The 15,218-nt window shown below is 38.9% G+C and overlaps 1 protein-coding gene across 3 annotated transcripts in view; it reads left to right on the top strand.

Moving 5' to 3' along the window:
- Gabrb2 (gamma-aminobutyric acid type A receptor subunit beta2) overlaps nucleotides 1–11,846 on the top strand; it is a 218,304-nt gene extending 206,458 nt beyond the window's left edge. For all 3 annotated transcript variants that reach the window (XM_052758473.1, XM_052758475.1, XM_052758474.1), the window contains one exon: nucleotides 5,530–11,846. In XM_052758473.1, the coding sequence (XP_052614433.1) occupies nucleotides 5,530–5,877 (348 nt within the window). In that variant the 3' untranslated portion in view covers nucleotides 5,878–11,846. The remainder of the gene's footprint in view (nucleotides 1–5,529) is intronic.
- Nucleotides 11,847–15,218: the final 3,372 nt, after the last annotated feature.

Below are 15,218 nucleotides of genomic sequence, written 5' to 3'. Positions count from 1 at the left end.
ATAAAATATCCTGACCCAAAGAAACTTCTGAGAGAAAGGTGTTATCTCAGTTTATAATTCCAAATTACAGTTTAGCACTCGAGGGAAGTCAAGGCAGGAACTTGAACAGCTATTACATCATATCCACGTCAAGCACAGAGAATGATTGGCATGACTCCTTGCTTGCTTGCTTGTTTGCTTGCTTGTACTCAGCTTGCTTTCTCCTATCCCTTCCCCCTCTTTCTTTCTCTTTGTTGTTTTGGTTTTTTTGTTTTTCAAGACAAGGTTTCTCTTTAGCCCTGGCTGTCCTGGGACTTGCTCTGTAGACCAGGCTGGCCTCAAACTCATAGATATCTGCCTGCCTCTGCCTCCCAAGAGTGCTTGGATTAAAGGCATGCACCACCATGTCTGGCTACTTTCTCCTCACTTAACACTGTTCAGGATCCTTTGTCTAGGGGATGGTGCTGGGTCTCCTATAACAATCAAGACAATCCCCCACAGACATGCCCATAGGCAAATTTGTTCTAGAAAAAATTCTTTCATAAGACTGTCCTCTCAGGAGATTCTAGGTAGATTAAAACGAAAGGGCATACATGGTTATGTAGTAATGTCTGTCAGCCAGCCAAGAAATGAAATGCAAGCTTCTGCTCATCTCATTATTAAATAAGTCTAGACTGAATTGTTTCCAAATGTAATGCAGTCTAGACATATTATATTTAATAAAATCATTTTTATAATTAAACATGTAGTATTTACTAGTTACTAAGTCTTGCTCTCAGAATTTTAAAGAAAATTAATTTTAAAGTAATGATTTTGGAGGTTAGCTTCTGTGGCATTTTTCAGTGGCAGCTACAGATCAAACCTATATATTCACTGAGTAACTATCAAGATATATATTGTTTGGTAATTTCATACACACATATAATGAATTGTAGTTAAATCTACTACCATTCCCTCTGCACTCAGTTTCTCTCTTATTCCCCTACCATGTTTGTTTTCAATTTCATATGCTTTTTTTTTTAAAACCTACTAATTCCACTTAGTGCTACCTGCATATGTATGGGTATAGGAACATCTACCAGAGCCCACATAGCCTTTTATAGGCCACATCTCTGAAGAAAACTCTCTCCTTCTGTCAGCAGCCATCAACAGCCAATAGGTCCTCAACCAGGGATGGAACTTCATGAGCCCTTCTCTTATCCATGCTGGTTTTGGCTGGTGTGATCTTGTAGAGCTCTTGTGTAGGCAGTCACAGCTGCTATGAGTTCATGTCATGGCAATAGTCACGTCATGTCTGGCAAATATTTTCACTACAGGCATCCATTGTCTCTGGGATCTAGAACCTATAGATATTCCATTTACAGTGAAGGCATGCAGAGAGTAAGAGACTCTGGGGTACTCAGCTGTATTGAGTTTTTAATAAACTTAGCTATGGTTGTTTTTTTTTTTTTTTTAACAAAGAGCAGTTCAGTCCTCTCGAACAATCCCAGAAGGCTGATGTTACTACTTTACCCCAGTTGACAATAAAGCTGAAATCAGAGAGGTTCAGATTTAGTCTCAAAGGTAGCACCTGGACCAGCTTGGATTGTCCCAATAGTGTCAGAAGCAGGACACTGTACAACAGCCTGCCTTAAGACAGAATAGAGAATGGATTCCAGGTGCTGATTTAGCCCCCATGCAGACCTGAAGAGCACTCTCCTTCTTGGTGATCCCAAGAGTGGGACAAATGGGCACTGAGGAGTGCTTTTCAGCGAGGAATTCAACTACTTTTAAGAGAAAAGTGAAGATAATTGCTAAATGTAGACAGCTTTGTACAAAACGGGAACAGATGAAGAAGAAAAAATGGTCCTTCAAAGGACTGGCTGGAGGCCCTGGGTGGATCTCTGGGAGTCCAATCAACGAGAATGAGGAGGGTTTATATGAGCGAGAATTGTTGAGACCAAGGTTGGATAAAGCACAGGGACAAATAGCCAAATGAATGGAAACACATGAACTATGAACCAATGGCTGAGGGGTCCACACTGGATCAGGCCCTCCGAATGGGTGAGACAGTTGATTGGCTTGATCTGTTTGGGAGGCATCCAGGCAGTGGGACCAGATCTTGTGCTCATTGCATGAGTTGGCTGTTTGAAACCTGGGGCCTATGCAGGATTGTTTGGCTTGGCCTGGGAGGAGGGGACTAGACCTACCTGGACTGAGTCTACCAGGTTGACCTCAGTCTGTGGGGAAGGCTTTGCCCTGGAGGAGATGGGAATGGGGGGGGGGGCGTTGGGGGGAAGGTGAGGGGGACGGGAGGGGGGAGAACAAGGGAATCCGTGACCGATATGTAGAACTGAATTGTATTGCAAAATAAATTAAAATAAACTAAAAAAAAAAAAAAAAAAAAAAAAGGACTGGCTGGGAAAACCAGAGCAATGTCTCTGGACTTTACTAGGCATATCACAGTAAACTACAACTGGCCTGAGTCTCCTTCCTGTCTGTTAATTGAGATGTAAATTATAAATGAAGATGGTTACTTCTTATTCCTCCCTACTTTGTATTTCTATGGTCCTAGGTAAGAATCTTCTGGGGAAAAAATAGTGTTTTAGATAAATTTATTCTTTCCTATTATTGCTCAGGTAATTGAGTCTAGAAGAGCAATCATATTTTAAGACTCACGTATTCTTGAGCTAGGTACGTACCTTTAATCCCAGCACTCAATACGCAGAGGCAGGCAGATCTCTGAGTTTGAGGCTACCCTGGTCTACAGAGCGAGTTCCAGCATAGCCAGGGCTACACAGAGAAACCCTGTCTTGAAAAACAACAACAAAGTATTCTAATGAGGAGACCGCTACCAAAGAGTAGCAACTCGTCATTTGTCTGTACAGGTGCTCCATACACCTCATCCATCTCCACAACTAACTCCTGCTTCAGCCTGTCAGGATCTCCAATAAGACAGAGGTGATTGGCTTTACCTGGAGAAAGGTTATCATCTGAGTCTATTCTAGAAGATCAGATTTGATCATCTAGTGAATGGTGATTTTGCCTTTATGAGAACAGTTATCAATTTTGGAGTGCTTCTTGGGTTATTTATTCTTGTTGTTATTTTCTATGTTCCTGGAACTTGTATGCCTTTCACTACAATTATCACGTCATGACAATCAGCTTGGATAGTGCTTTAGTGTCTACCTATTTCTTTTCAGTCAGTTTCCCCAAATCCTATCTCACCTCTCAATACAGATAAAGGAATGTGTAACTTTCTAATGTCAAAAATAACAAATGTAAAAATACAATGTAACGTGCACCCAGTGTTGTATCTGCTGAAGGTCCTTGCGCTGAGGACTCTACACCACTGTGGTCTTCCTCAGTACTGTATCTATAGTCTATAAAACTCACTCTGCTAATCACACAGAAACTATCTCTTGAATTTGTAAGTGAAAAACAAATAATAATAAGCCTCCAGAGATCATCTAATCCAACTCTTGAATTCCATACATAATAAGATAGAAACTGATTGACGTTAAATCAATTGTCCAAGGATAATTTGTTTAAAACTTAGAAAAGTTTACTTTTGATAGTTGCCAAAGCTTTTATTGTGGTTGTTACTATTGTTTTACAAAATTAACAGCCAAATCTAGCATTGATTTGTAATCTCTCTTACTACAGTAACACTCTCTAATAAAGCAAACATCCTGGTGTTGGGATGAGGAAAGCTCTGGAAATCATTGAAAAAATTGCATGCTAAAAGTTATTTCCCTTATGGATATAAGGACAGCAAATACAAATAACAGAAAGTAGACTCATTGTTGGAGCTGCAGGGAGTGGTAAAAAGCCCTATCCTCCCACGTGCAAATTTGAATTCTTAGAAGAGCAAGCTTTGAATTATAGTTCTGCTTAGTTACCATGTGTTTGGGGTGGGGAAGTTTTGGTGAATGCCTCTACTTGGGCAACAGGTATTTAGTTGCAACAGTTGCTAGAATGGAACATAGCAAAAGCATTTCAATGGCCCTTTCCTTCTTTATGCCAAGGGAACTAACCAATGGTCACAAAGACTGCTGTGGCAATGCTCATTCATCATATATTTATTTGCACTTTCACATCTTTTAAACTTCCCAAGTTAATTCTAATAGTACTTTTGGTTAGTCTACCCAAAAAAGTAAAATTATACCATCAACAAACATAAAGAATTTTGAATAGGGGAGCAATAATTGATCAGCTATTATGCTCCTGCATGTTTTGTATTTTAAAGCATCTATCTCTCAAATGATCTTTGCTTTGAAATTAAAGTATAGGACCCTCAAATTACATAAAAAAGCTAATTACTAATATGTCATACTTGTAACATTTTGCTTTCTGCAACATCCATGTTCACACTAATATATAATGTCACTAATTGGTCACATCTCCTGACTCTGTATGTCATCGGTGCCTTTCATTAGCCACATTTTCCTTATTTCATTTACTTGTTATTTTTATTAAGCTTTACTTTATACATAGCATTGTAATTTACATGTCAATAACACTGCAATAGAATAGTTTTGTATTTTTAAAGATTTCTTTTTGTTTTTAATTATATGTGTGCAAGTGTTCTGCCTGTATGTTATATATGTGTAACACGTGTATGCAGTGCCCACAGAAGCCAGGAGAAGGCAATGAATCCCCCGGGACTAGTAAACGTCCATGTGTGTGCTGGGAACTGAATCCAGGGGAAATTTTCAGGTTACAAAATCTTGCTCCACTGAATAATTTTCTTTTAAAATATTTTTTTTTCTGAGTGGGTCAATGCATCAACTATATTCAGTGACCCATCATGTCTAGTTTATATTGTAGTAAGGGCCGATGAAACAAAGTAGAAAGCCCAACTTGTATAACCAATGCCTCAGAGAAATTGTATATGTTGGATTCTTGTAAGACATACAAAAATGTTTTACTTCTCATTGCACAGAAAATTCAATTTACTTGTTCTTATCATATAATTAAAAAAATGGTGATGGGCATGTGGCTCAGTGGTAGGACACTTACCTATGATGGTGAAGGCTCCAGGTGCAGTTCCACAACACTACCAGAAAGGAAGGAAAAAAATGACAATTGATATAATTGATTCTAAAAATAAATATACTCAGTAAATACATAATTTACATAAATATATGAATATAATTGTGCAGCTAATTCCCTACTATTATGCTATACATAATAAAGTTGATTCTGCATTTGTTCATATCAATACTATAAATTATGTAAAGGGATGTCTCTTACCTTCTATTTCTCTGCATGAGGTAAGTAGAAATTATGAAACGAGTGCTAGCTAATCTGTTATAAAAATTGCATTATAGGAATCCTCTGGGGTTGAATCTATACTATCTAATAAATGGGAAAACTGAAACTCAAATAGCTCATAGTTGCAGAGCTGCAATTAAAAGTCAAGCATTACAATAGCAAAACTAGCTCTCTTTGTCACTATGATAGACACATCTTTAAGTATCTAGTACCTTGTAATAATTCCTTGTAGTGCAAGCATCAACAAAGGCTTATGGTTTCAGATATACCTTTTCTGATTCTTCCTCCTTGCAGATGGACCCCCATGAGAACATCTTACTTAGCACTCTCGAGATAAAAAATGAGATGGCCACATCAGAAGCAGTAATGGGACTTGGAGACCCCAGGAGCACAATGCTTGCCTATGATGCCTCCAGCATCCAATATCGGAAAGCCGGATTGCCTAGGCATAGTTTTGGCCGCAATGCTCTGGAGCGACATGTGGCACAAAAGAAGAGTCGCCTGAGGAGACGTGCCTCTCAACTGAAAATCACCATCCCTGACTTGACTGACGTGAATGCCATAGATCGGTGGTCCCGCATTTTCTTCCCAGTGGTGTTTTCCTTCTTCAACATTGTCTATTGGCTTTATTACGTGAACTAAACTACAACCTCCCATGGGGACGCAAGGACTAGATTACTCCTCAAACTGTTGTACAGCCTGATGTAGGACTTGGAAAACACATCAATCCAGGACAAAAGTGATCTTAAAATACCTTAGTTGCTGGCCTATCCTGTGGTCCATTTCATACCATTTGGGTTGCTTCTACTAAGTAATGAATGAATACACTAAGGTCCTTGTGGTTTTCCAGTTACAGAGCAAGTGATACATACACATGCTGGAAAGATTGAGTGTGAAGTATTCCACTTTATGAGTTTAGTGCACAGCCTACTCAGAGGGTTATTATCTAGATTCTAGAAGATGTTAGAAAGCTGAATAGCATTGGCAGTCAATTCTCTGAGACATGATCATTTCGCTCTCCATCATTGTTCCTAAGAATGGCATGCTGTTGGGACAGCACTGTGCTTATGAAGCATTATCTGCAATAATGGAAACATGTTACATCAATATGGTCAGTGAGGTCTGTGCCAGATGATAATGGTGTCATGGACAGGTGATTCACAAGGGTCTAATAGACTCACATGTATTTGGAGAACAATCAAAGTAGGGAGGTGGGGCAAAGCTTCAAAGAAGAAACTCAGGAAACCAATTTATCTGCTCTGTTCGCTTGCCTACAAAGAACCAGCAGCAACGTCTTTCAATTTGGCATTGAGACAGAGGAAGACTTCAGAGGAGAACATGCATAGCAGCAAAGATGTATGTTTTGCCAGAAAACTATTTCCGAGGTGGTTAAAATATAAGTTAATAGCATGGATCAGGCAGGGTTAAAAATCCAGAAATGACTTGTTAAGAGAAAGCAAGACAAGCCAGTGCAGCCCTTAATCTGTGGCACATGGCATTGGGTCTGCACACAGTGCTGATCATAAAAGAGTAGAATGAGAGGGATGGCTTTGCTAACCTCATAAGCATAAGCTTAGCAAATGTAAGGAAGGTACTTTTTAATCGTTTATCTCATCAACAGGTAGCTATCAAATAGCTAGTGAAGAGAATTAAAAGTATCTTGATAGGTTAGATTGATTTTTTTTTTTTTTTTTTTTTTTTTTGTTTTTTCGAGACAGGGTTTCTCTGTGTAGCTTTGCGCCTTTCCTGGAACTCACTTGGTAGCCCAGGTTGGCCTCGAACTCACAGCGATCCGCCTGGCTCTGCCTCCCGAGTGCTGGGATTAAAGGCGTGCGCCACCACCGCCCGGCTGATAGGTTAGATTGAGAATCATTCTAATAGTCAAACACAGAGCACAGACAAGCAGGTCATTTTTCTCAGTGTCAGCTGCCCCTACATCGTCTCCCCATCAGTTTATTTCTGAATTGAATATGGTATTTCAAAAAGAGAACTTTTTCTTTGCTCTAAATGATTAATCATCATCTTTAGCTTTTCTTGCTTTCAAAATTCTCTTTTTACACTTAGGAGTCAGACACAGCAAGGTATTTCAGAGACTGCAGGAGCTGGGGTTTTTTTAGGTGCCATAAACTCCGTCTTTGTATTTTCCAAGGCAGGTGTATGTGCAAAGGGAATCTGTGTGTCAGTTGGGTCTGGTGATTTAAAGGGTGCTTACATTGTATATATTGCAACCTACTTAGTCAAGCAAATCATAAGAACTAGTGGACAATGAGATTGCAACAAAGTCATGGTAAGTGTTGAGCTCTCGGTTGACGCTGCAGAAGTATAGACAGCTGACAAGCAGGATGGTGAGATGTGTTGTTTTTATTCTACCTTTCCAATTATATCATTCTGCATCTTTCTATATTGGGCTTACACATTCATATACTGGACAGAAAAGAGAACAGGCTGATACATTATTTTTTTTGTCAATAGGGGTCTCCTATCTGGCTTTCACCTACAGAAAATACTGAATTACTAAGTTTTCTATAAGTTTGGCTCTGATTGACCATTTCCTCAGAGGATGCCTGCTATTTCTACTTTTAAAATAATCCAAAAATAATTCTGTCCTCAGAGTAAGGTCCCCAGTAAGTGCGTAGGAGTCAAGGCTAGTATCATTCTGCAGGTAAAGTACCCATTTTCTTCCCCTCATGATTCAGAAACTTGGGATGTTAAGCGTTATTGTGCATTTCCATTCCAACAATTAGAGAGAAACAAGAAAAAGGGAAAAATAATTTATCACTCATTTTCTACATTTTCACAAAGTTGGGATAGTAGGGTGGTTTGGTTTGGTTTGGTTTGGTTTGGTTTGGTTTGGTTTGGTTTGGTTTGGTTTGGTTTGGTTTGGTTTGGTTTGGGTTGGGTTGGTTTGGGTTGGTTTGGGTTGGTTTCAGTCAATGCTGGGAAGTCTGGCTCCTGTGTTTTGGTTATGTACCTGAACACCACTAAATTACTGGACCACAGATCTGACAGAGAATCTCTGCATGTGCTCAGAGTAGAGATCCTTCAAGTTTCTCCATGCTTTCTCCTACTCAATCATTTCTGCGGATCACAGTAATAAAAGTGCCTATCCCTTGTCACCAAGGGGTGAAGTTCGAATCGAAAATAACATGAAAGAAGCATAACAATAAACTCAGGGGCACACCTGTGACACGCCATTCTGAGAAGATTTTTCTAAAGACAATTCAGAGCCTAAATCTAGGCTCCCATTTGCAATTTCCATAAAAGCCATAAAGAATCCTAGATATTGTCATTTGTGATTACAACAAAATCTTAGATGTCCAGGGAAGTCAAGCAAACTATTTAGATCAAAATGGAGGGAAGCAGCCTCACAGCATGGGCCTCACAGCATGGGCCTCACATGCATATGACGAGGAAACACATCTCTGCATTTAACTAATGCAGAGAGAAGATGGAACCTTGGAACCAATGTTCTAGAGTGAAACCATATGCTGGCATTCAATAACCATGTAGAAAGAAAACACTGATTCATCCTGTCCAGGAATAGTGATCCATGTAGAATTTATTTTTAAGCTACATATTTAGTTGAATTAGAAATGCAGGAAAGGGTGCTAGGTCTGATGAATCTGGGAAAACCAATTAGTTTGCTACCCAGTAATTAAACTAAAGGACCACCAAGGTGTGTTTTGGCAATCTTAAAATGGTATTACAATCAGTTTATACATATGTATAGTTTTTTCTTTTGATTATACAATAACCAGATAGCCAGCAATTAAGGTGTTTTTTTCATCTCTGAGAAATTAATAGGCAAATTCCGACTCTCAAATGCACAGTCTAAAAGAAATCTCTGATCTCAATCTGTATATATATATATTGTACATGACTGCTTGTAGGTATGAAATGCACTTCTGAACTGAAATCTCATGCAACATACCCATGTGTTTGCATAGGAATGTTACAATTATTTCTACTGCAATTTAACAACAGGGGATAGGACTCAAGCAGTGTCATCTAGTCCTTCTGTCTCTTCATTTCAACAAGAGCAGTGCTAAGTAAAATAATAACAACGATAACAATAATGATTGTTTTTTTTTTTAAACCAAAAGACTCTACATTCTAGCATTAGGACCACACAGAAATGATCTGTCAGCTTACAAAAGCACAAGACATCACAAAAGTGCAGTGGAATAGTTAATGGAGAAATGAATCATGGTTATTTTAAGCAAGACCTGCTTTAAATTGGCAACTATGACCACTTCTATTTTCTGTAGGTCACTGTGTTTCAGTCTTATGGCTAATTTCATGCTAAAAAACAAAAACTGAAAACATCAACGTAGACAGGTCTTATAGCGTATCTACATGTGTATATGTGTATATAGAGATCCGTGTAAACACACATGCATATGTATGCATTCATATGTCAGAAACAAAAGGAATAAGCTAATGAGTTGCTCCCTTCATTGAGTCTGTATATGAGTATTTTTTTTTCTTCTAATTTGGCAACCAATAGTCACCATTCTGACATAAGTAACACAGGGTACTGAACATCTCTCTCAGCAAATCAATGCCTACAGTTCCTAAGAACATCTCCCAGCTGGACACCCCACTAGTACTGTACCTCAGAACAGCAGGTGTTAACTAGTGTCCGCATTGCTTGTCAAATGTCCATTTGCTCCCTTTCTAAGGACACAGATAACGTTGTTCATTGGTGATTTAAAATTAAAAAAAAAATAAGAAAATGGAAAAAAAAAATCCTCCTGGGAGGAGAAAAAAGAAAAAAAAAAAAAAAAAGAAACCAACCCTCACCATGTTGGTCAGGGAAAATTACAACTGTAGCAATCACGCCATTTTGCCAAGTGTACAGAGTCTGTTATGTAAGCAACCATGACTTTCACTGAGTGTGTGTAAATATTTAAACAGATTTCCTAAATATTTTTAACTTCTAATTTGTATTTTATGGTAAGGCAATGTACTAATTCTGTTTATGGCTTACATTGATGTGTTACAATATGTATATAATTAAAGATGCTGTAAATTAATAGTCAATAGATACTGTTTAGGGTTTTTGTCTTAATTTTATCTATTTTTTTTTTACTGAGTATGTTTACTGGAGTGCCCCAGCAGAGTAATTTAAACACCCTTTTGCATAAATGATTTGGGAATCCCAGACAGAAGGATTTCCATTGCTGTCTCTCACATAGAGGTATGAGTATGCACACATACACACACACACACACACACACACACACACACACACACACACACACACCTGTCTTCCACTCCCTTCTTTTCACTCCTATTTTCTCACTCTCAGTGGGAAATGTAGCATTGTTTTGGTGTATATTAACAACCAAGAGATGCTTTGGAAATGGCAACTGGAGAAAAGGAAAAGTGGTTCGGGTTAACTTAGTCGTTTTTCTAAGCTAGAGTAAAAAAAAAAAAGCCAAAGTTTGCCAATGATAGCTTTTCCCCAAAACTAGAGGTTTGTAGCCGTACTGCAGAAAACAAAAAAATGTTTATTCATGCCAGCTCCAGAAATTTGTTACATACAGTGCATGCTAGATGAGTTTTTTTAATGTATAGTAGCATTCTGTCTTTAGATAGTATTATTCCTTTCAACCAAAGACTCCAGAATTATTTTTCAAAAGGAAAGAAAAAAAGGAAATGGGGAAAAAAGACACTGCTTTACACCAAAGTTTAAATATTTTTTTCCAAATGCAGTAGGAAGATGGTTTTAAAATATAGTAAGGAGTCAATAGAGGGTAAATTCAGATACTGCCCTAAACAAATTATTGTTTGTTTGTGTGTTTGTTATTTTTAAGTTGGAAAAAAATTGTACCCTTTAATAGCTTTAGTTTTTGGAAATTCAATGAGAACATTTCTCTAGATATGTGCAAGATTTTGACATCAATTTCTAATTTGATTTAAGAAGTACTTTTTGTGATAAACATCCAAAACAATGAAAAAGAATTACTTTGAGTTCTAAGGCAAAATGCCATTCCCGGTCACTCCACCTTACATCTGATGCCACACCTCTGTCATTGCACCATTTGAATCAAGTCAACATTTCCATCAGCTTGTATTCTTTCTCATTTTATATTTTGGTTCAATGATTAAGAATCCAACCACGTTTATTTTAAACACAATTCACGCAAACAAAGTTGCCTATAATTTAAATTCCATGCCACTTACAATTTTTCTTTGCGCGGGTGTTTAAATAGTTCTGTTACGGAATTGTTCCTGCATAGTTCTGAACTGTCCTTTCCTAAGGAGTGATGTTCTAGTTTCTTCACAATGTAGTGATTATCAGCCTTACAATGACCTTGTAGCCTTTCTGAACACACACTTCATGTTCACTCCCCAACAGCTAGACAATGCAAAGCACTAGCGGGATACATTGCATCCGTTTTCACGTCTTTCTAAAAACAGGACTTCTAAAATCTCTGGGATACATGCAGTAGTAAAAATCAAAGGAAGATTATCAATGAATAGCACATAAGAATTATTTTCATGAATTTCAACTTATTGCAGCCAGTTTCCGCATGTAAATATATAATAATGTTGGCTAGTGTGTAATTCTTGAGCTAAGAAATATAAATAAAAATTAAAAGTTCTATGTGTGGTTTTATTGGGCATGAATGTCTGAATCTGTGTCTGTGGCTTACACTGTAATTATTTTGTGAGAAGCACGGGAGTTTAAAAGCTTGGAACCCATTGTCTTGCAGACTTCAACTTGAGTTCTTATATGATGCCTACTAAGCAATAATTATGCACATACTTAATTGTAATCTTGAGGCATAAATTTTTCTTACTCTTAATGTAATTTTAAAAATGAAATGACAGAACTCTTAACATAGTACAAGGTGCAGTAAGTGGTCTGTGAATAATATATGCTACTGTTCTTACTTATCACCTTTGACCATTCAGCAGGTATTTCGCAAATGCTTTCTCCACCTCTAAAATGTCTCAGAAATTACCATGTTCCCTTAGTTTAGCTCTCAATGCTGTATGGTAGAGATAACTAATTAAGAATTTGGTGGGCGGTGGGTGGCAGTGGTGCACGCCTTTAATCCTAGCACTCGGGATACAGAGCCAGGCGGATCTCTGTGAGTTCAAGACCAGCTTGGTCAACAGAGCAAGACCCAGGACAGGCACCAAAACTACATGGAGAAACCCTGTCTTGAAACCCTCCCCCCAGCCAAAAAAAACAAAAAACAAAAAAAAAGAACTTGGCAGGCTTTCTTCATGAAAACATGATATGCATAAGACTTTCATGTACTTAACCTTCAGCATGTAACTGAAGACAAATAACTAGATGGAAAGGATCCTTGAATCTTTACTATAATTCTAATAGAAAAAGGAACTCATGTTCAACAAAAATTAATATCTTGTCTATATGTTTAGAAGGACAGCCTGGACTCACTCCCAAATTCTTACAAATGATTTCTACTTCCTCACTGTTCTGGCTGGTTGTGTGTCAACTTGACACAAGCTAGAGTCATCAGAGAGGAAGGGGCCTCAGCTGAGGAGATGCCTTCATGAGGTCCAGCTGTAAAGCATTTTCTCAGTGATCACTGAGGGAGGGCCCAGCCCATGGTAGGTAGGGTCATCCCTGGGCTGGTGGTTGTAGGTTCTACAAGAAAGTTGGCTGAGAAAGCCGGTAAGCAGCTTCCCTCTACGGCCTCTGCATCAGCTCCTGCTTCCAGGTTCCAGTCCCGCTTGAATTCCGTTCTGACTTCCTCCAATGACAGGCTAGGATTTGGAAGTGTAAGCCAAATAAAGCCTTTCCTCCCCACTTGCTTTTTTGATCATGGTGTTTTGTTGTAGCAATAGAAACATTAACTAAACAATCACGAAAAGGGGTGAGCAGGTTTGTCTGATCTTCACTCATTTGATTACTTTCAAGAGATGTTTGTGTCCAGCGTATCCACAGTTTGTCTGGCATGGGGAAAGCAGACATGAACATATATGGTCCTTGACCATTGCACACAGCTGAAATTCTTTTTTTAATTAATAATTTTTTTTATTCATTTTACATACCAACAACTGATTTCCCCCTCTCTTCCCTCCTCCAGCCCCAGCCTTCCCCCCACAAACCCCTCTGAAATTCTTAGGTCCAATGGACACTCCAGGGACAAACTCAGTATCCTTTACCCTTAGTTATTTTAAAATTCCAAACACCATTTTGGTGGAAGATGCTAGCCTGAAGGAGGTATCCTTCCAGCACACAATTTTCCAAAAAAGTCACAGATTTAAAAGAGTCATAGATCTCAAGGAGTGAATGCTATGGAAAAAGACACTTTATAGGATATGTGAGGTCTCTACTCCTCATTGCCTATATTACAAATTAAAATCTAAGCACATGAAACACAATTACACTAGATCTCTCCTGTGTGTGTTTGTGTTCCATCAGAGATTTTAATGGGAAACATTAAAGTTGCTAAGGCAAGCTCAGAGACACTCTATTCTGTTTCAGAATTATTGAGGCAAATAAACGTACTTTTTTTAGAGTAAAACGAGACAGTTTTTCAAAGACTTGGAAGAAGAGGAATAGGTTACCTGTCAAGCAAAAACTTAAGCTTTACTCGCTGGTTATGACCCGGGGAAATGGCACAACACAAAGCAGATGGCACAGTGACATTAGAAGGCCAGGTTCAGAGCCCTGCCATAGGCATGCTGCTAAAGCAAGAGAGGCCTGTGACCACAAGCAAAGGAGGAATCAGAATGAGCTATCTCAACAAAGACATTGGGCATTGTCTGTGCAGCTTCATTAAAGAAGTAAGACTCTTTCCAGGTCTGTGAAGAATTGTGTTGGTATTTTGATGGGGATTGCACTGCACCCTCAGCTGGCCGACTCCCAACCTTAAGTACTCAGCCCCTTTGTTTTGCTGCTTGCGACACAACTCATTATCGCTTCAGTATACCTTTGGGGGCTACACATTCTGCAAGAGGAAAGTCAGAAACCAGGCCAAAACTTTTAAGAAAAAAAAATTGAAAAAAATTTTTATTCCCAAGTTTCCTTTCTAACTGTAGTTGTCCATGTGTAGAATTCAGAGGATGACTTTGTGGGGCTGGTCCTCTCCGTCCACCTTTAAGCAGTGTGTTGTGATTGAACTAGGGTTGCTTGGCTTGCACAGCAAATGCTTTTACCACCTGATTCATTTCACCTGCTCTAGGTTTGTATTATTTTCTTGGTATTTTAAAAACCCAAGAACTCCCAAATTCTAAATTCTAGATGTTTTGATTGCCATCCCCAATTTATGGAAGAGGAGAGGGGCGTGGAAATAAATCAAATGAAAACCTTAAATGTATCATCCAAGGAATCTGAAAGCCCAGCTTTCTCACTCTATAAAAGTCCCTCTTTTCTCTGTCTTCATTAAAAACAATTTTGAGTTGTAAAAGTAATATATCACAATGTGAAAGATTTCGTTGGCTTCCTTCTCTCTTTTCTTCCTTTCTCTCTTTCTTTCTTTACGTCTGGAAGCTAAAGGGCAGGACAGGAAGAGAAGACACCTATTAACATCTGGCCACCGAGACCTGAGGAGGCTGAAGCCCCCCACGAGGTCAGAGGAGGTTTTTCACACGAAAGTGAACAAATGCTCCTCCGGGGATCCATAGTGGGGAAATCCTCAGCTCCAAGAACATCAGCACAAGAGTGGTTCCTACGAGAAGAAAGTGGAAAGGTCAGCTGTGACGGTTAGTGTTGTCCATCTGACAGAACGGAGAGCTAGCTGGGGAATCGGTCTCAGCTGTAGGGGATCGTCTTCATTAGACTAGCTGATGTGAAAAGATCCATTGTAACTGTGGGCTGGACCATTCCCTGGGCTGTGTCAATGGGAAAAGAGGGCAAGCAGCAGAATGGAAGCAGTTACTGCTCCTTTCTGATAGCCAGTGGGATGTGATCAGCTGCTTCTCACCCCTGCTTCCTTGACTTCCAGCCATGATGGACCTTCAACTGTGAGCTTCATAAACCTTTCCAGTTTTAG

This window comes from Peromyscus californicus, unplaced genomic scaffold (genome assembly GCF_007827085.1).
Source record: "Peromyscus californicus insignis strain IS unplaced genomic scaffold, ASM782708v3 Scaffold_3__1_contigs__length_106647218, whole genome shotgun sequence".
Lineage (NCBI taxonomy): Eukaryota > Metazoa > Chordata > Mammalia > Rodentia > Cricetidae > Peromyscus > Peromyscus californicus.
The sequence above is the reverse complement of the archived record's forward strand: the minus strand, read 5'-3'. Positions and strand labels throughout refer to the sequence as shown.